At 45.5% G+C, this 20,634-nt stretch overlaps 1 protein-coding gene across 32 annotated transcripts in view; it reads left to right on the forward strand.

Moving 5' to 3' along the window:
- The window catches only part of KALRN (kalirin RhoGEF kinase), a 783,799-nt gene that overhangs the window by 269,332 nt on the left and 493,833 nt on the right, over window positions 1-20,634 (forward strand). For all 32 annotated transcript variants that reach the window (XM_051859217.2, XM_051859218.2, XM_051859219.2 and 29 more), the window contains one exon: window positions 1,681-1,795. In XM_051859217.2, the coding sequence (XP_051715177.2) occupies window positions 1,681-1,795 (115 nt within the window). The remainder of the gene's footprint in view (window positions 1-1,680; window positions 1,796-20,634) is intronic.

Here is a 20,634-nt window from a genome sequence, read left to right on the forward strand (position 1 = left end):
TTGGCTCCCCACGTTCCCATGGCTCTACTTGTAAGGTGTCAGTGGAAGCTTAGGAAGAAAACAAACAGCTGTGGGGAAAAAACCACTGAAGAGTAAAAATGTTTATGGTGAAGTCAAGGCTAATGGGCAAGGGTAAGAGTGTTGGAGGGCATCTCAGCTTTGGGGAAGTTTTCTATTTAATATTTTCCTCCTTCAGAAGGCAGTGGGGAGATGGGGACCATTTCCAGGACAGGTGGGATGAGGGTAGTTATCAGTATAAGAATGAGGACTGGTTGTTTACAAGGTCTGGAGCTGGAGTCCAGGGGCCAATTCTGAGGTCAGTCTGTACAAATCTGCCCAGATGGGGCTGGGGCAGGAGGGGTGAGCAAACAGACTTTCATCAGGACAAAATCTCTCAGTGGCCTTGGTTTTCTTTGATCCTCTTCTCTTTGCAGCCTCCTTATTTCCTCTTCAGAAGGATCCTGGATTGATTGATTGACAAGTCTCCCCTCTGACTATAAGGCTTCTGGAACCCACAATCAGAGGAAACATTATTCATGAACTTACACTTGGGTGGAGTCCTGGGAGGGTCTGCCTTCTTTATAAGAGATTCTTCTTCTGATAACTGAGCTTTAAGTTGCTTTTCGGGCATTGGTGGTGGCTTTGCTGACCCCTCCTACCTCCTTAGATGCTGAGGGTTCCCAGGGGTTGTCAAATGGCTGCCTCAAATCATGACACAGAGCTGTTCTTTGTACAATAATAGCCAGTGCCATGGAGGGTCAGAGTTACTACACCTTAGCTTCATCTCTGTCTAATCCTCCTGGGAAACTCAGTTCTGCTTCCTAGTATAGTGTTCACTACTGAGTACATTTTGAAATCATATAATAACTAGTGAGTAGAAAGTCTGGAAAATAGAGAGGGGAAAGCAGCCATCTGAAATCCCAGCCATCTAATAACAGTGAATGCCATTTTGGTGCACCCCTTCTGGCCTTATTAAACATGATGTTTAGAAAATGTGTAATGCTAGCACGTGTACTTAAGCTTTGCAGTGATTAAGACCTTGAGCATCCTTATTTCTGATGAGATTCATGAGCTCCTCCAGCAGGAGTGACAGGTGGCTCCTCAGGCAGGCAGGCTGGGCTGGCCTCTTGTCTGTGTGGAAAACACTTACTGTCTTCTCTATGGGTCTGAAAACCTCGCGGCACTTCTGTCCCCACATGGACAGACACCTTAAAGCCTTCTCAGCATGGTCAACAGTTCATCACAGACACTGCCACCTCACAGAGAGCTGCAAAGAGAAGGGAATTGGGGATTAAATATCCAGAGGACACAGTACTTTCCATCAGCTTGTTTTCTACCAAGAGCAGTTACCACCACCTCCTTTGTTATCTCCCATTTGTAGAGAGCTTTGCTTTCCAAGTGTTCCCCATGTGTCCTCCCATCATTCCTGTAATGGGCTAAAATGCACCCACTGCATTTTCATCTGACTTTTATGGAGAAGGAATCGGTGAAGTCAAAAGACTTGTCCAAGGTCACATGTGCTATGTGTGGCCAGCCCCCTGCCTTGTCCTAAAAAGTGGCCAGATTTCTCTGGGCACTGTATTGCTTCCTGTTCTTCCAGTATTCAGACAGAATTCTTTTTCCTCTGCAGCTGACTTTCCTGGCTGATTTTCTTAAACTCCCTCTTCTTGCTCCCTGCAGGGGGCCGTGATAAGCGAGGGGGACCCATCCTGACCTTCCCTGCTCGCAGCAATCATGACAGAATAAGACAGGAAGACCTGCGGAAACTCGTGACGTATTTGGCCAGTGTGCCAAGGTAAGGTGAAGGGGAATGGCCTGCAGGGAGAGGGGGGCTGGACTGATGCCAAGAGTTGGAAGCAGCCTCTATCTCTGTCAGGGGCCTGGGTGGTTTCTGCCCTTGGAGTGAGTTCTAATTATTCCTGGAATATCACCACCCATTGTTTGCCAAATTCCCATCATTCCCATTGTTACTGCTGGGATTCATGTGAATGGAATGGGAGCTGTGGGCAGAGGTGGTGTCTCAGGCTAAGGTGACCAGCACTGACTGTGCAACAGGAGACAGGGAGGAGGGATGGGAAGCTATTTCCTAGCAAATAGTTCCACTTTGGCTCCCATAATGGAGTATTTTCAAAACCTCTGGCTTGTGAATAAATTTGTGGCTCTTGGAGTTAGGGGTAAATAGCGCCACTAGAATTACTCAGCTAGTGGTGGCCCTTGGCTCAAGATAGGTCATACATTTTCAGTGGGGGTAATATTGCCCCTAAGTGGAGTAAAAACTTGTTCTGGGCAGGTGCAAAAGAGCCTCACTGCTTTCTGTGTTAGCCACCGAAGTATCTATGGTATTGGTGGGCTGTGTTTGTGTGGTATTAGAATTTCACTGAGTGAGGCAATTGGCAGTGGGGGTGGCTCTAAAAAGTCTCTTTTGGTTGGGGGAGGAGCATTTGACACAGCAGTTTCATCACCTGCTGCTTGGGATGTTTGCATCCCTTATCAGAATGCCTGGTTCAAGTCCTGGCTTCCACTTCTGATCTGGCTTCCTGCTAATGGCACTCTGGGAGGCAGCAGATGATGACTCCTTGGAACCCACTTGGAACCCTGCCACCCTTGTGGGAGACCCATACAGAGTTCCAGGCCCCTAGACTCAGCCTGGCCAAGTCTTGGTTGTTGTAGGCCTTTGAGGGAGGGATGATCTCTCTTCATCTCTCTCTCTCTGCCAATAAAATGAAAATAAATGCAAATTTAAAAAACAGAAAGTTTCCTTCAGGTCAGAAGGCAGTAATGAAAGATTGAGAAACCATTCTAGGTGATGCTGGCCCTGTAAGTGGATAGAGGGGAAATGCCAAGAACATGATTTATATCTTTTGAGATGAGAGGGAAGATGCCTTTGCCCAGCCAAAGAATTCTAGAATGTGAGAGCCAAGAAGAGACCACTGAAGCAGTTTAGGCAAGCATGTGTCAAGTTCTGCTTGGGGAATGGGGCTTATTTGGGACTTGAACATTTTGCAGGGATCAGTGGTGGAACTTGGCTTGGAACTCAGTCCTCCTGGCTCTTGCCCCGATCCTTGCTTCTGACCAGCAAGGGTGCTGCTCTGTCTCTTAAAGGAGCTGAAGCCTGTGAAGTGTTTGTTGTGGCAGATAAGAAGTGGAGTTGTGTGCTTGCATAGCATTTGGCTTGTCTGTGTGCATTTTATAGGAAGATTATTGAATTACATAGATGAGCTATATAACTGGCTCTGCCTTTGCCGGGAGACCTGCGATAATTTTTGAATGTGCTGATTAAGTTCTTGAGGCAGGTGTCGAAGGAGGCAAGCACACTTTCCAGGGAGCTATAGGGGAGACAAATATAAAGGGATTGGTGGCTGGTGATGGGCAGGTGGTAAAGTGGATTTCAAGAGTGGTCATCAAATGCTTGGGAGGATACTGAATGGAATGATAAGCCCAAAAGGGCTCCAAGCAAAAGGCTGTGAACAAACAGACGTTGGATTGTGTCTGGTTTATTTTTTCTTTATGATATCCACTGGGGACCAGAAAAAAGATAGAGGGCCTTAAGCTCCAGTGAAAGGGATTTGGGTTATGTCCAAAGACCTTCTAAACTTTGTGTGCATGAGATGATGAACTGAACAAAAGAGAAGAAGGTTTGCTCCCCCCACCCCCAGAGACCTTTGTAGAGAAGAAATATTCCTATCTGTCTCAGAGGCAAGGAGACAGACTAAATAACCTATGATTGATCTGGGTAATTTAGCCATTTAGCCATGTAGGGGCTAAGCAGTTTTTAAAAGTGTCATTTCCAAGTACACTACTAACAGGCATAAAGCCGGGCGCTTTCTGAAGCAATTTACAAAGGAACTTTTCCGAGGGATCCATCACGAACTCTCAGTTCTTTCAGAATCAGAGGTAATTTGGATCCTAGGAGATGTGAAGGGGCACATTTTTCTTTCTTGTATGTTCATTCCTGCAGCTAATAAAGGCTCATCTTTTCTTTAGGAAAAATTGCAGGAATACTTTTCTGCATTCTGACTTGTTAAATGAAGATTGGGACAAAACTGATAGGAAGCAACTTAAAAAGAAAAGATTTCTGGTAGAGTGAAGGGGAATGAAACTCAAGAGGGGTTTGGGGAAAGAAGTGAGGAAGAAGGAGAAACAATACATTATCAATGAAAGAAAATACTAGATAGAGGATCTCTGCCTCTCAGAAGGTGGGCACAAACATTGCATCCTGTGCTCTTGAGAACACAGAAGGTTCTTCATGGGTACTGGCAGGTGTCAGGCAAGAGTCCTGTTGTCATCTTCAGGGGGAAGAACTGATCTGTGATATCAGCTGCCTTCTCCCTATGGACCCAAGGTCACTGGGAGTGTGAGTACTTGGCCGACTGCAGAGTCCACCAATTAGTCTTGTACACTAACCACTTCCTAATTCTGTTGGCTTCAAGCTCACATGTGACAACTGTTAGAATCTGGAACAGAACTGTTCTAACGACAGTTAGCTTGGGTGGGAATACTAAAGAACTTAATGGGTCAGATAGGGTTTGCCACTTTTCAGCCTAACCATAGCTTTGGGAGAAAAGAAGAACTATGAAAAATGAACATATAGATTAGGCAGATGATACTGACAAGAAGAAATTGTTTATTCTGAGTCATGGTCAATGATGCTAACAGGCCAGATTCTAATGGCAATGGAGTCTTCACTACAGACTGGTGTGGTCAAGTTTGCAAGTAACATTTAATATTCATGCATTTATTCATGGCTTACTTGAAAAATATTTAGAACTTCTAAATGTCAGGAAAATTAAGGGTTCATGGTGAGCAGGAACAGACACTGTGAAGAAGTTAGGGAGAACTTGGCTATTTTCCTATCTAGGACTAAATCAGTAACAGTAAAGGCAGCATGAGATATGACTGGACTGGTAGGTAGCATAGGAGTTGCACCAGCCAGAGGAAGACAGACAAAGAGCAAGCAAGTGATGCAAGAGGACCTTGGGACCTAAGGTACCAGCCAGTTTGGTGGCCATTTTTGGGGGGTACCAATCTAGAAACAAATGGTTGTGATAATTTAGAAATGAATAGGAAGAAATAGTCCTCTGTGCAGGGAAGGCCACATCTGGACCACTGCATTCCATTCTGCAGCATTCAACTTGCCAGCCTCGTTTTAAGAATCCAGAGACCGGTGAGAGTGCCACTGGGACCAGCACATTGAGGCACCCACAGGATGTATGCCTGTGGTTGAAGGAATGTTTGCTGGCAGGAGAGAAGTGATTCGTGACCTCAGATTTAGGAGTGCTGCCCCATGGAGGAGGCAACAGGCATGGTCTCTGTTACCCATGGGTAGAAATTAGAGATCAGGACTCAGAAGTGAAGAAAGAACCTGCCCACGGGGAGCTGTCCAACAGTGACTTCTGCCTCTAGAGAAAGATCCGGTGACCCTGTGTCAGTGATGCTGTAGAAAGAATTCCTGCACTGGGGTGGGAGCAGGGTTCAATCATTCTAGATTAGATTCAATCATTCTAGATTAGATTCAATCATTCTAAGACTCTTTCCGGCCCTGAACAACACTAGGATTCTGTGATATTGCAAAGAACATTTATCATAAAATCCAGGATCTCAAAAACAGTTTTACCACTGTGAAAAACAGTCTCACCTGTCCGCTCAAAGGATGGACTTAGACTCGATGTGCAGCAAAAGCAAGACTTGATTGATTACTTTGCAAGACCAGGTGCCTGGTGGGCCAGCACACTTGGGGTAGTTTGCAGCAAGCTATTTATTTTCTAGCACACAGGTCCCTCCCCCAGTTTCTCAATGGCTGAATAATTATGGGTTACAATCGTCCCGTCATTTGTTTCAGCTGTTTTGGCCACTAACATCCTGTGTACCTAAGTACTTTCAGGTGCATGTAACCCAACAGTTGTACCAGCTAGTGGTCTACTCACAAGTAATCATCTTTGAAAATGTACCAAATGTTTGCTTCTCACACTACCACCCCACCAACATACATAATTCCTTCTCAGGCTCCCTGAGTAAGTTAAGGATTTCCCTTGAGATCTTGTCTACCCCTTAAGTCATAAGAATCCCCTTGGACTCTGGGCAGGGATTTGGGGGTGTTAGCAGAGAATAGGGACCATGCTAGGGTGTGACAGTTTAGGCCCATGCTGAGTTATTCTTTAGGAACCCCTCTTTGTCTGAGGTGGAACCCTTCCTCTTATCTTGCTCCTGATGACTTTGATTATCACCTTCTGAGTCTCCCCAGGCCTTTGTCATCTTATTCTGAGAAATCAGAATATCAGGATAGGAAGAGACCTTTAAAGTCCTATAATTTAACCTCCCAGGAACTCCATTCAGTCATTCAAGAAATATTTATTGAGTGTCAGGTCGTGGATATGGGTCTTGCTCTGTTCTCCTATTGTCTTTGTGGACTGTCATCCATCTTACACTTATCTAGCCTTTTTGTCTTCTGGTGTGTTCTCTGCTTGCAGGTATTCGTATGTAAAAGGAGTAGAAAGGAAATACTTAGATATGATCAGCTGATGAAATTCCCTAGACATGAAGAGATAAGGTGGAAAATTCAGGGGCTGGAGCTGTGCTGTAGAGGGTAAAGTTGCTGCCTGTTACACCAACATCCCATATAGGTGCCTGTTTTTGTCCCTGCTACTCCACTTCCAATTCAGCTCCCTGATAGTGGCCTAAGAAAATCAGTGGAAGATGGCCCAATTGTTTGCGCCTCTGCACCCACATGGGAGACCCAGATGAAGCTTCTGGCTTTGGTCTGGTCCAGTCCTGGCCATTGTGGTCATGTGAGGAGTGAACCAGAGGATGGAAGATGTCCCTCTCTGTCTGTCTGTCTCTCTCTCTCTCTCTGTACTCTGCCTTTCAAATAAATAAGTATTTTTAAAATGTATAATATTTAGCCTAAGAGCAAGCCAGTACCCAAGCCCAGCCTATAGCATGGATAATCTACCCATTGTAATTTGGGATTTGACCATATGCTTGAAATAGGAGTTTCTAAGTACTACATCTGGAAAGGAAATCCTGGATTATTTTTATCGCATTAAATTCTTCCTTCACATCATCAGTGCCATCCTGCTTTGTCACAATCATCTTTGTGCTGCTCCTAAGGGCACCAGTTGATGTATCTGCCACTTAGGTCTGCTCTTCGCTGTGCCTCTGAGATGCTGAGTGTTCTGTCAAGGAGTGCAGGTGTCATATTGGTGAGAAAAGATGACAAGAAATTAGGATAGGTTATTCTGTAATGCCAGTCAAACCAAGGTGCTTGTATTTGCAGCTTATTATTTGATAACATTTGCTCTTGTTCTACTGATTTCAGCAAAAGATAAGTTAGGCTTATAGCTGGCACTGTCTTTGTGGAACATCACCAGGACCAGAAAATATGAATAAGCAAAGAAGGAGAGAGAGCCAGAAAGACAGTTAATAGAAAGACAAAGTGAAAACTGCAGAGTTTTTCTCCTATTATTTTCAGCAAGAGAGGGTCTGAGCTATCCAAACTGTGTTTTGTTGTTACCATCTTTGAAATGTGCTGTTGGTGCCTTGCCTTTTGTTCTGGGATCACCAATTAAAGGAGGAAGGGGAAAAATCAGGTGATGGAAGGACCAGAAAATAGGGCCAGTGAGTACAGTGAGGTTACATTGTTGTATTTACATTGATTTAACATTTATCCTTTTAGAATCAATTTTAATTTCTTTGGTTGCCTATATAGAGAGGGTTTATCATTTTTATTACAGCTTTCACCTTTAACACACTTTTTTCAGTAATAGAAGCTAAGCACCCCTATTGTTAGTTGTCTGTAATACCAGCTCTGAAGAGCAAATAGTATTCTACTATGCTGCTAAGGAACACCCAAATCACAGTGGCAAGTACCATTGTTAGTAATCACCTTCCTTTGAGTTGCAGGAAAGGGTGGAGAGGCAGCTTCAGACACTGGGCTTTGGGCCCCAGCTTCACCACTTTGCAATCAGGAAACACGTGGCTGCTCAACCAGGGTTGTTTGAGAAGACTTTCACCAAGAACAATTTATAAAGATGTGGGTAGAGAACAGGGCAGCCAGAAAGGTTTGAAACAGCAGAGAAGGGAGACATGACCACTTCTGGAAGGCAAGGGATAGTCCCTTAAGAGAGAGAAGAGAGAAGAGAGAAGAGAGCTGAGTGAGAAGCAACTGACAGGGGCCGTGGGCTTCAGCAGGAGATGCCACCAGCTCAAGGTGACTCCCTGCATGTCACCCTCCTCCCCTTAGCTGATTTCTTGTGGTTTGTTATGGACTGGATGCACCCATTAGCCTCCCAGAGCACCAGGGAGTGGGAGACGATGGAGAATGATTTCAGAGGCATTTTTAAGTGGAGGACACTTAGCACAGGGTGGGACTTTGGACATATAGTGCAACATTTCTCAATCCGCTCTTGTAAGTGTGAATTTGAAAAAGGAATGTCCAGCTCATGAGGGTGTTGTGAAGATATCATCCAGTGATATCGCTGAAGACACTCAGTAATTGTCCATTCCCTTCAGAAGCTTAATAATAGAAATAATAATAATAATGACAGTATGAGAATAAAATGAGCAGTCTAGAGCCCCGCCCCTAATTTGAGGAGTAGACCGTCACCTCTACCCTGAGACACCACCTGAGACTCCCACCACCTGACTGCCCTAGCGACAGTCACTATCCTGAGCTTCATGTTTATTCTTCTGCCTTTTTTTTGGTCTAGTTTAGCACATGTTTTTATTAACAATATATTATTTAGCTTTGCTTGATTTTGAGGTTTATAAAATGGTATTATACCATATGTAGTTTTGTTTTAAAAAATGTTTATTATTTTCATCTGCTTGAAAGGCAGCAAGATAGAAGAGAGAGAGAGTGATCTTTTATCCAGCGGTTTACTCCCTGAACGCCCACAACAGCCATGACTGAATCAAGTTGAAGCCAGGAATCAGGAACTCCATCTGTAACTCCCATGTGGGAGTTAGGGACCCAGGCATCTGAGCCATCATCTGCTGCTTCCCAGGCTCATTAGCAGAAAGCTGGATCAGAAAGAGTAGCCAGGAAGTAAACTGGCCTCTGATATGGGACAGTTAACCTGCTGTTCCACAACACTGGCCCACACATGTGGCTTTCTGTGGCTAGCTGTTTTGAAATATTGTGATGTGCAACAACATAGATGTGTTCAAACATGAATTTGAATGAAAAAGAAGCTTAGCTTTTTTGCTGAAGGCTCATAACCACATTATTAATAGGCTAATGTTTACTAAACTCTCTCTTGAGAAGTTTCTTTTAGCTGACATGAGGAAAATCAGTAGTGATTATTTTCTCAGTACTTTATAATAGGCATCTTAATTGACACCAGTATCAAAGAACAAATGAAATTCTTTCCATTTGTTAATGATTGGTATGAAGGATGTCAAGTCCTTACACAGTACCAGGTGCACTGTAGATTCTCCATCTGTGGTCTGGGGGAGTTTGTCATGCACGTGATTGAGGTAACACCCTCAGATGAGCACTGAACTAGGACTGACTTGTGGACTCACATATCTATGTTGTTGCATATCACAATACTTTAAAACAGCTAGCCACAGAAAACCACATGTGTGGGCCAGTGTTGTGGAATGGCAGGTTAATCATCCCATATCAGAGGTCAGTTCACGTCCTGGCTACTCTTTCTGATCCAGTTTCCAATGCTGTGGACTCACAGTATGAGAAACATCCAGTACCGCTGCTGCCCAGGAATGATAGGGCCTCAAAAGGCAACCACTCTGAGCATTAAAGAAGCCAAAAACACAAGACACAAGGAGTAGGGGCGGTCATAGAAGAGGGAAGGGCTCAAGGAAAGGTAGGGCAAGCATTTGTGATTCCCTGGAGAACAATCGTCTGGGCAATCAGAGGCGGAAACCCATGAAGTAACTCTGTGAAGCAGCCCTGTTTGTCCCAGGCACCAGTAAATGACCACAGGTGATAAATCAAGGTCCCAACCCTGGACAGAGGGAGTCCTGGTACACAGGGAATTGTTTCTCCTTCACATGTGTCTTCCATGCGTCGTCTCAGAGGAGACCTAGGGCATTGCCATGGACTTGGTGGGAGTGGGACATGGACTAGCAGAGAGGGGAAGGATGGGTTTGAGGAAAAATACGGACACCTGAGAATTATGCAGGGAATTCCAGCCCAGGAAGAACGAATCTCCTCTGGGAGGAGAAATTTACAGGCTTTCTGACACATTTCTTCACCTGTAGAATAGGTATAAAGAGGTTACCAAATGTTATCAGTAGTGAGAATTACATGGGATACTGCATATAAGGATTCCAGCCAAGGTCTTAGTGCACTGCAGGGGCTGATGACAAGTGGAAGTTGCCTTCCCTTGAAAGTAGGGATGTTGTTTTTATCATTTGTCCTTCATTGTTCTTCATACTGCTTTGTGTAGTGTTAGGGTTATGCTTAAATTTAGGATTATATCTAAAAGTTTTAGCAGTAATAGCCATAAGGTCCATAACAGTAGGCTTGTGATAAATACTGAATGAAAATGTGTCTATTAGTCTTGGCCTATATTTCAAATTAGAAAATACATTTTTTAAAGATTTATTTATTTGAAAGTTAGAGTTACACAGAGAAAGAAGGAGAGGTGGGGGTGGGTGAAGGGGGAGTCTTCCATCTGCTGGTTCACTCCCCAATTGGCCACAATGGCCAGAGCTGTGCCAATCTGAAGCCAGGAGCCTCTTCTGGGTCTCCCATGAGGGTGCAGGGGCTCACAGACTTGGGCCATCTTCTATTGCTTTCCCAGGCCATAGCAGAGAGTTGGATGGGAAGTGGAGCAGCCGGGACTCCAACTGGCACCTATATGGGATGCTGTCACTGCAGGTGGTGGCTTTACCCACTAGGCCACAGCGTTGGCCCCAGAAAATACATATTTTGTGGAAGATAAGTGCAGAAAAGTATAATAAATTTCTTGTAAAGTATTTGCAGCTCTATTACCTAGAAATAATAATCATATTGATGTATTTCATTCCTGTCTCTTTTTAAAAATCCTTTAAAAACAGAATTGAATCATATTATTTGTTCAATTTTGCTTTTTGTCTTTTTCCACTTAGCATTATACCATAAGGATATTTTCAAAGCACTAAAGACTTTTCATGTATAACAGTGTGTCTTGGGATGCATCATATTTTAATTAACCCTACCATTAGACAACCTAGTAATTTCCAGAACTTCACTGTTATAAATAACCCTCAATAAACATCTTTGTGTATAAACCATTGTCTACATCTTAAGTGGTTTCTTTGGGATAGATTTGTAGATTTGTGGCATTTGTGGACTTTTTTTAAGTCATGTGAAATAAATCACCTCGCTTTCCAAATATCCCAATTTATGCCCCAAGTATGACTTGTCTTAGATTTCCAGTGCTTTATATTTCTCCCAATTTAGGTTTGTTTATTCACCATTTCTCAGGAACCACTGTGCAAACATTGTTATTAACATCATCCAGAAGCCCTAAATTAGGGCCATGTATTATGCACCTAAGGCTGATACTGGCTTTGGAAAGACTAAAGGAATTGATTACAAGGCCTGCTCTCCCACTAGGATTCTTTTGGTTTTTTTTAAATGTCTTTTTAAAAAAAGTTTATATATTTATTTCTATTTTTTAAAAAAAGATTAAATTGTTTTTTGAAAGGCAGAACTAGAGAGAAAGGGAAAGACAGAGAGAGAGAGAGAGAGAGAGAGAGAGAGAGAGATCTGCCCCCAGTGGCTGCAGGGCTAGGCCAGGCTGAAGCAAGGAGCCTGAAACTCCATCTGGGTCTCCAATGTGGATGGCAGGGGCCCGAGTACTTGGGACAACTTCTAATGCTTTCCCAGGCGCATTAGCTGGGAGCTGGATTGGAAGTGGAACAGTTGGGACTTGAACTAGCACTCTGATGGGATGCCAATATTGCAGGTGATGCCTTAAGTCACCATGCCAGCTGCTATGTATTTATTTTTACTTATTATTCAAAAGGCAGAGCAAAAGAGAGACAGAGAGAGAGAGAGAGAGAGAGAGAAAGAGAGAGAGACGGGAGAGAGAGAGGGGAGAGAGAGAGAAAGAGAGAGAGAGAGAGAGACCTTACACTTGCTAGTTCATTCCCCAAAAGCTCAACACCTGGAACTAGGCCAAACTGAAGCAGGAAGCCAAAACCTCCATCATGTTTCCCATAAACATGGGACCCAAGTGGCAGGGACCCAAGTACTTGAGCCATTATCTGTTGCCTCCCAGGGTGCACATTAGCAGGAAGCTGTGTCAGAAGCAGTGGCAGGGCTTGATCCCAGGTACTCTGGTATGGGATATGGGCACCCTAAGAGACAGTTTAACCTGCTGTGCCACCATGCCCCACAGGCTAGGATTCTTCTGTGAATATTTCCCTAAAGTAATGTGGCCCCTTAACAAGAACTACACATTAGTGTCCAGTTCTGATATGAAATCTAGAAAGTGTTTGGTTGTTTTTCAGCTTTGTTGAATCTTCAGTTTTGCTTCTATACATGTTTCAGCTCCTTGTTCAGCTGTGCAGTCAGTCCCTGGCTTGGCTCCAAGCGTTTGTTAACCTCCTTCTTGCAAAGTTGAATTATAGTCCTTATCTGCCTTTCCTCTAAGCAAGTTAGGCCTTTTGGAAGTTTGTCTCTGGACAGCAGCTATGAATGAGCTTCTAAAGCTTGGGTGTAGTTATTGAATTTCTCTTTTAGGCTGCTGGATTCTGTGGCTTACTGAGAGCAGACTTATTAGGAAGTTGAATGTGTTACCTTGATTGGGTAAAATTCAATATGTCAGGTGAAATACGATACAATGCATTCAGGTTTTTCTGAAGTTCATGTAGGTAATCAGGGTGATCTAAATGTAACTGGGATTAATTTGGCTGGAATGTTAGATATATATACGGGAGTTCCTTGAATATAAATGCTGGAGAGATAGACTAGCATTGGGGAAAATGGATGTTTTTTCACTTAGTGTGTTCCAGCACTTAGTGTGCTCCTTCTCCTCCCATTATATGATCATTTCCAGCATTTTTTGTGTTTCTTTCCTCACCTAAGCTTGGTTAGGTCTTATTGTATGCCTTTCAATAGTACTTGGGGTTGTGTTTATTTTTCAGACACATAACGTTTTAGATACTGACACTTCATGTTATGCCACTTCAGTTTTGTAGTGACTGCCTTCATTGTATACCCTTCTGGCAATTTAGGAACCCTGCCACCAACTAGTAGACTACCTGAGCTAGGCTGCCCAGGAACAACTAGATGAGTTTTGTCAGAGGCTCAAAATGGTAATATTTTGTTTTCCCCTCATTAAATCTTGGTTTTTCCAAGCATTGATTTTTTTTAAGTTTATTTTCATCTACTTGAATGGAAGAATGTCACATACCACATAAACACATAGACACACAGATACACACACACACACACACACACACACACAGATATCTTCCATCTGCTGGTTCATTCTCTAAATGTTCACACCAGCAAGGGCTAGGCCAGGCTGAAGCCAGGATCTCAGAACTCCATCTGGGTCTCCCATGTAGGTGGCAGGGTCCCAAGAATTTAAGCTATCATCCAATGCCTCTCAGGATGCATTAGCAAGAAACTGGGTTGGTAGCAGAGTGGCTGGGACTAGAGCCGGCACTCTGATATGGGATGCAGATGTCCCAAGTTTAACCTGCTGCACCACAATGCCTGTCTCCAGGCTTTAAGTTTTTATAATTATTATTATTATTGAAACACTGACATTTAAGTATGTAGTAAGCAATGATTTTCCTCACCTACAAAATGGATTTAATACTGTCTTTCTCAGAGAACTGTGATAAATATTAAGTAAAATAATGTTTGTGAACATGTTATACCTAGGCATGTAATGATGTCCAGTTGATGCTACTTTGGGGAAAAACAAAATGCCCAAATATTGTGGTGTGTCCATAACAACTCTTAACCTTCTTTTATAAAATCAAATATTTTTAAAAAATGAAAACAAAAAACACCCTTCCCATCTGTTTGTCTTCAGTCTTATGTAGATTTGAAGTTGTAGTGTCCACGTATACCTAAGTCTTGGAACTCCCACTGTCTCCCTCACCATTTCCATCAGCCACAGACATTGAAGATAAAAGTCCTAATCTGTCTTTTCAAACCTTCTCTTTCCAAACTCTATATTCTTTCTCAGAACACAGAAGATGAGAATAAGAGAAACATCACTACCTAGGGCTTTTTGTTGCTGAGAGTATAACTGGTGAATATGCTCACTGGCTGTTGATAATTCCTGAACCAATCTACCACTGTCGCTTTTACTGAAAGGGGAATGCCTCCCCCCTGCCTTCTCTACCCCTTCTCAGCTCTTCTTGGATTGCTTTGGAGAAAAAAGCTTTCTTCAGAATGTCTTTCTTAAAAATCTGACATTTCCCAGGCAGAACAAATAATTTAAACAAAATTTGAAAAAAGGCTTTTGAGTCTACAGAACTCTTCATCTGGTGGGGATCGGTTGTACCTGTTGGACAAGATCTCTGATAAGCAGTAAGCCCTTTAGAGGAAGAACTGGGAATCTGGCTTCCTCCCTCTGAGGTTGTGCAGTACCACCTTGTGAATCGGCTGAGTTCTAGTAGACTGGTAGCTCCCCAGGGAGCAAGGCAGGGCCTCACCACCCAGGCTCCTTGGGGCCAATGCCAGGGTCTCCCTTTCAGACATGAAGTCCCTGGGGCCAGAGCTGGATCTTTTTCAGGGAGTCTACAGTCCTACTTGGGGGCTGTCCCTCAAGGGTGGGTGGACTGACTTTTTTTAGGGAGGGAGGTTGAGCCCTCAGCTGGCGGCTGAAGAATGCAGGGGCATGGGAGCAAGCCAACAGTGGACCATCTCACCAAGGCTGTGTGTTCATTTCTAAATTGGGCATGTATGACAGCCAGTTCTCCCGGAACTCAGACGGGAGCGCTGTGTCAGCCGCAGTGACTCAGCAAAGACTAATGTGTTTCTGGAGAATTTACTGACGTAACCCAAGCCCGTGTCTTTATGACCCTGGTCCTTTTTCCCTTTTGTCTCAGCTCTTCCTCCTCTCCCCAGCCCCTACTTGTTCTAGTTCACATAACAACCAGCCATGGGTTTGAGAACCACTCAAAAACTCTAAAGCTGGTATGTTTTTCTCCCTTTCATCTCTCAGGCTGTTCTGTCCTCAGCTGGAATTTTATCTGTTCCCATCGCTAGTAATTCACATGCAGGTCTTGGCCTGGTGCCTGAGACAAGGTCTGAACCTGGTGCTGTGACATGCCCATCCCTAGTTCCTGGTACAGGAAGACAATGTTCTCCAGCTCCCGGCTGTGGACTGTTTTCCTTTGCAGGGAATTCAGACTTCAAACTCATTTGCTGAGGGAAACTCCTTGTTTTGCACTTAGGATGAGGCAAGCCTTTGGTCACTCTGACCAAGCTCTGACCCTGATGGAGCGTTCCTTAGGACAATGAAAGTTGGTCCAGATTTAATTCTCTGGACATACCTGGTTGGTCTCACATGCATACCAACTGGATCCTTTGGCTTTTTCAGGCTACCTCTGAACTTGCTGACTAATGGAGGTGGGAAGACCCAGTTCTTACCTTCAGGAAGGCTTGAGGTCTTGCTGAAGTTCCAGTATCCACAAGACAAAACCAAGGTAGCAGTCAAGCAGGCATACTATGTAGTGGACTAAATCAGAGATACTTAATGGGAGGCAAAATCTGCCCTGGATTGTAGAGGAGTTAGAATCTTGGAACTTAAGGCACAGAAGGGTTGTAGAGGTCAACTGCCTCCCTTTAAAAAGGGCAGAGTCCTGTCCTGAGGGATGTGATGATGTGCCTTGGGCCCCCCAGCTACCTAATGGTGTTGCTGGGGCCAGGCTCACTGCAACCTCACATTGCCCTTTGCATGAGTAGAGCCTGTAGGCCTGCAGGGTCTCCATGGCAGCACGCACAGGCTCAGGGCCCCTGGCCTCAGGAGCAGAGGGATGCTTCTGCCTACACATGAGCTCTCAGCCTCTGAGGTATCTGCACAAAGCCCATTTTATTTTGACTTTGTACAAGTAGCCAGAGACCCCTGGTGCTGACCCATCCCATTCAGTTTCAAGTTCTGAACATACTCCCTTTATAAAAAATTATTTATTTATTTATTGACAGGCAGAGTTAGACAGTGAGAGAGAGAGAGAGAGACAGAGAGAAACATCTTCTTTTTTCCTTTGGTTCACTCCCCCAATGGCCGCTATGGCTGGCACACTGCAGCCAGCGCGCCACGCGGATCCAAAGCCAGGAGCCAGGTGCTTCTCCTGGTCTCCCATGCAGGTGCAGGGCCCAAGCACTTGGGCCATCCTCCACTGCCTTCCCGAGCCACAGCAGAGAGCTGGCCTGGAAGAGGGGCAACCGGGACAGAATCCGGCGCCCCGACCAGGACTAGAACCTGGGGTGCTGGCGCTGTAGGCGGAGGATTAGCAAATTGAGCCACGGCGCCGGCCTGAACATACTCCTATCCCCACCATTGGGGTCTTCATCCTGGCTCTTCTTGACCTCCCCCTGCTCCCAGGTTCCCACTGATGCCTGAGCTGTCACAGGATTGTTTTCTCCACTTAACCAATGAGGACCTCAGCAGTTCCCTTTGCCTGGGCCACCCTGGCCAGGTGTCAAGGAGAAGGCAGGCTGCCTGCAGGGCGAGGCCTGCCTGCCCTGCAGGAAATGGAGCTCCTGCCCTGTTTGTCAAGCTCAGTGGGCGTGGCTTGGAGAGTGACCTCGTGCAAGGAGTGGATTGTCTGTGTAGGTGGGGATGTTCGTGTATGTGCCTGTGTGAGCTGTGGGCAAAGAGTTCTGGGCTTTCAAGGAAGTTTTGACTTTGTAAGGTAAAAGAAAGAGGAGGAGGGGAGGAAAGGAATATACAGGCCACATGGAGGGCTACTTCCTGGAGGAAACGTGTGCTTTGTTAAGGGGGATCCCACCTGCTCCACCCGGAAACCAGAGCCCAGCTGGAGAGTGGGGAATCCTTGTTAGAGCTGGAAGAGGTGGGATGTGGTAAGAGGAGGAGGAGTGGTAATGACAATGGGAGTGGGCAGAGCCCAGGAAAGTTACTGCTGTGGCTCCTGGCCAGGTTATGGGCAGTCTCCCAGCCAGGAGTGTTTGCAGTTGCACCATTGCAGCCCTCTGGGGGGCCCATCAGCTTTCTGCTCTTTCTCTTAGATCATGTAAGGATGGCCAAGGCACGGGCTTGGACAGGTTATGGTCTATGCTGTGTGGACTTTTGATCTCCACACATGTATGAGCAGCGATCACAATGGCACATCTTTTTTAAAGTTAGAAGATGAGTTGCTTTTCACCCAGCCAGATGCTGGGAGGAAGAAGGAGTGAATGCAGAAGGCCAGAGTAAGGTGGCTCTGGTTTGTTCAAGGTGGACCAAGGAAGGTGGGGGTGCTATGTGGGGAGTTTGTTCTTTTCCTTGGTTGCATTGGTTTCCATTTCATTTCTGCTTCATGTACTGAGTGGACCAGAAGGAAAGGGTAACAGCTATGTGAGGGAGGATGGGAAATAGGACAGGAAGCTGCTGTCCTAAAATAGATCTGTCAATTCCATCTCACCTCCACCTGACCCCACCCCTCTGCCACCCTCCCTGTCAGTCTAGCCAGTGCCAGACTTCTCGGAGCAATGGTTCTAGCCCTTAGAGTTCCCATTATTGTCTCGTCTTGTCTAAACGTGGCTCCTTCTGATTGCTGTGCCCCCAGGCCGCTCTCAGGCAGCAAGGGGATTTCTTCCTTTGGTGAAAGAAGTTGTGTTTCAGAGTCTGGGATGCTGAAGGATGACCTTGCTGCTTGACAAACCCAAGCTGGATCCTCTGAGAGGGTTCATCCTTTGGAAGGCTATGCTTTCGCCCCAGGCTTGCTGTCACCATGCCATCCCTGGAATCCTCTGTGGCGTGCTCTTTATCTACAAGATTCCACATCTTTGTCCTTTCTAAGCATATTTTATTTTTAAAATGTGTTTTGTTTAAGAGGAGCATTGAAGACAAGTTAGTATGTGGCTGCAGAGGTCCTGCAGGGTGATTTTCAGTCCTTGGAGCTGTCACCTTGTGGCCACATTTGAAAATGCTGGCCATAACTTTGGTGCCTGAGTCTGTGCTATTTATGCCACATCTTTTTCAGGGGAGAACAAGAGAAAGGGCCACATCCCTGCTTCTTGCATTTGCAGTCAGCCTCATTTGGGTGGGATTGGGTAGTGGATTCTAAAGTGCTGGACATAGCAAGTTCCCTCACTTGGTTTCCAGTTGGGACTTCCCTGAGACCCTGGCTGGGGCAAAGTTGGGTTTGCTTCTGGCACACTTGAGGGTGGGGAATGACCAAGTGGTAGTTTCCAGGTGTGGAAATGGGCAAACGGATCTCTACAACCCTACCTTTAATACACTGCCCCATGGCTGTGCATTACGGCCACTAGGGGAACTTTGAACTTCCCCACTTTAATGGGAGGAATTGAAGGGTAGATTTAAGATAGGCCACCTGGCCCTGACTTCCCAGGTCAGAAGTGCAGAGGCAAAAGAAGGGGTTGTTAAATGGGTAGAAAAGACAGCAACTTTTTGGATAAATAATGACTTATGAAAGGAGCAGCGGGTGTCTTCCATAAAACAAAGCAAAACACATCTTTGGATGAATTAGCATAGATCCTGAGGAGGTTTGGTGGCCGCTGAATCAGAGAGGCACATGATGGGCCAAGGGAGCTTTCCCAACTCTTCTCCTGCCTTTTGGACATCCAGCCATGCTGGAGACCTCCCCATTATGAAAGACAAGATTGAGAACTGCTTATGCGAGCAATGTTCATTCTTCATCCGTAACACTGCATTCCCTAGAGAGCGGCTCATTTCTCTGTAAGGCATTACCTCCTCCAATGTTCTTTTCACTACTTCTGATTGTACCAATTAGAAAGCTTAAAGCAGGTGCTAATGTGTCTTTAACACTTTTCCTTCGCACTACTGATTTCTGGTGGTTTAAGAAAACAGGTGTGGTCTGGTTTGGGGCTATCAGCAGAGAACTTCCAATGCTTTCAGAATAGCAGTGAGAAGTAGAAAGCAGGATAACACAGATCAGGTGATGGACAAAGGTTTGGGAAAATTTGAGATCCTGCAGCCCAAGAACGGCATGAAAATCCCCACAGAAATGGGTCAGTGGAATAGTTTTTTCTTCAGGACTCTAGGGACCTTTCTTTTGCCTCAAATTCTGAACTGAGAATTCAGCTCATGAAGCTTTAAGGGAGACCTGGGTCCTGAAACGGTCCTGGGGCAGACTGTGGTGCAGATGGCTTGTCCTGCCTCCCTTTTCTAGTTTCTGTCTACTTGTAGCAAATAGTATGGAGATATGAAATACTGTCCGGGCCCCAAGGCAGGCCTTCTCCACATGATTCTTGCACATTATCCTGCATTCTCAGTCCTGCCTGCACCTGTAGGACCAGAGTTGTGTGGTGGCAAAGCTGGTGCCTCATTAAGCAGATGATCCTTAGCTCCCGGTGTACTCCTGTCACCTGTTCCTCAGTGAGCCGTCTAGTTCTCTACCCCATTGTTTGATTTGCCACTTTCCCTGAACAACTTGGTGAAGAGATCTGGTTAGAAGGTTAGTTGTGCTCCACCGTGGCCCAGGCACTGGGACTTCCAGGGTTCCCCTGCTGACACCCTGCACCCTACACTAGCAGCCTCCAGAAGCAGCTCCCAGAAGCAGCACACACTGAGGAGGTAAGCAGAGGCCCTCGTCTCCTTGACTGGCTGCTGAAGTGGTGCTCACTGCAGATGCCCTGTCCCTGCCTACCATCAGCATGATTGGTGGTGTATTGATTCCACCAGCTGTTTCAGGAGAGTTTCTGCAAGACAGTCACAGAAATGGGGTAAATCTCAGGTAGCATCCCAGAAGCTAGGGCAAACAGGATCAGACCTTCTCTCTGCTGTCAGAGCCCAGAGGAAACTTTGAGCAGAGTCGTCCTCATTCCTGAGTCTGGGAATTTTATACTCATGCAGGATACCCTGGGCCTCCAAGACAGATTATTTGATGTCTTCTTTCTCAAGGTATGATTTTCCCTTACTGTAACTTCTAGGGGGCAGCATTGTGACGTAGTGGGTAAAGCTGCCACCTGCAGCACTGGAATCCCATATGGGCACTGGTTCGTGTCCTAGCTGCTCCATTTCTGAATCAGCTCCCTGCTGAAGGCTTTGGGAAAGCACTGGAAGATGGCCCAAGTGCTTGGGCCCCTACCATTCACTCAGGAGACCCAGAAGAAGCTCCTGGCTCCTGCCTAGCCCACTCCTGGCTGTTGTAGCCATCTGGGGAGTGAACCAGCAGATGGAAGACATCTCTCTGTCTCTTCCTCTATCTCTGCAGCTCCTTCAAATATACAAATAAATCAATGAAAGACCCACAGTGAGGCAGTGAAACCTGGCTCAGATGACCCAGACGTCCACCTAGCAGTGTGACCTTGAGCAAGGCAGTTCTGCTGAAGCTTGCTGTCACCTGAGGGCCTAGCAAGAACAAGCATAAAGGGTTCTTCAAGCTCCAGTGCTCTGTGCTTTGTGAGGCGAGACAGAAGGGGCTTTCATGCCTAAAGGTTGCAAACAGGTCTGGATTCCACCCCAATATTACCACTGCTTGAAGCAACCTCTCTGAACCTCAGTTTCCTCA

The sequence above is a fragment of the Oryctolagus cuniculus genome, chromosome 4 (assembly GCF_964237555.1).
Source record: "Oryctolagus cuniculus chromosome 4, mOryCun1.1, whole genome shotgun sequence".
Taxonomy (NCBI): domain Eukaryota; kingdom Metazoa; phylum Chordata; class Mammalia; order Lagomorpha; family Leporidae; genus Oryctolagus; species Oryctolagus cuniculus.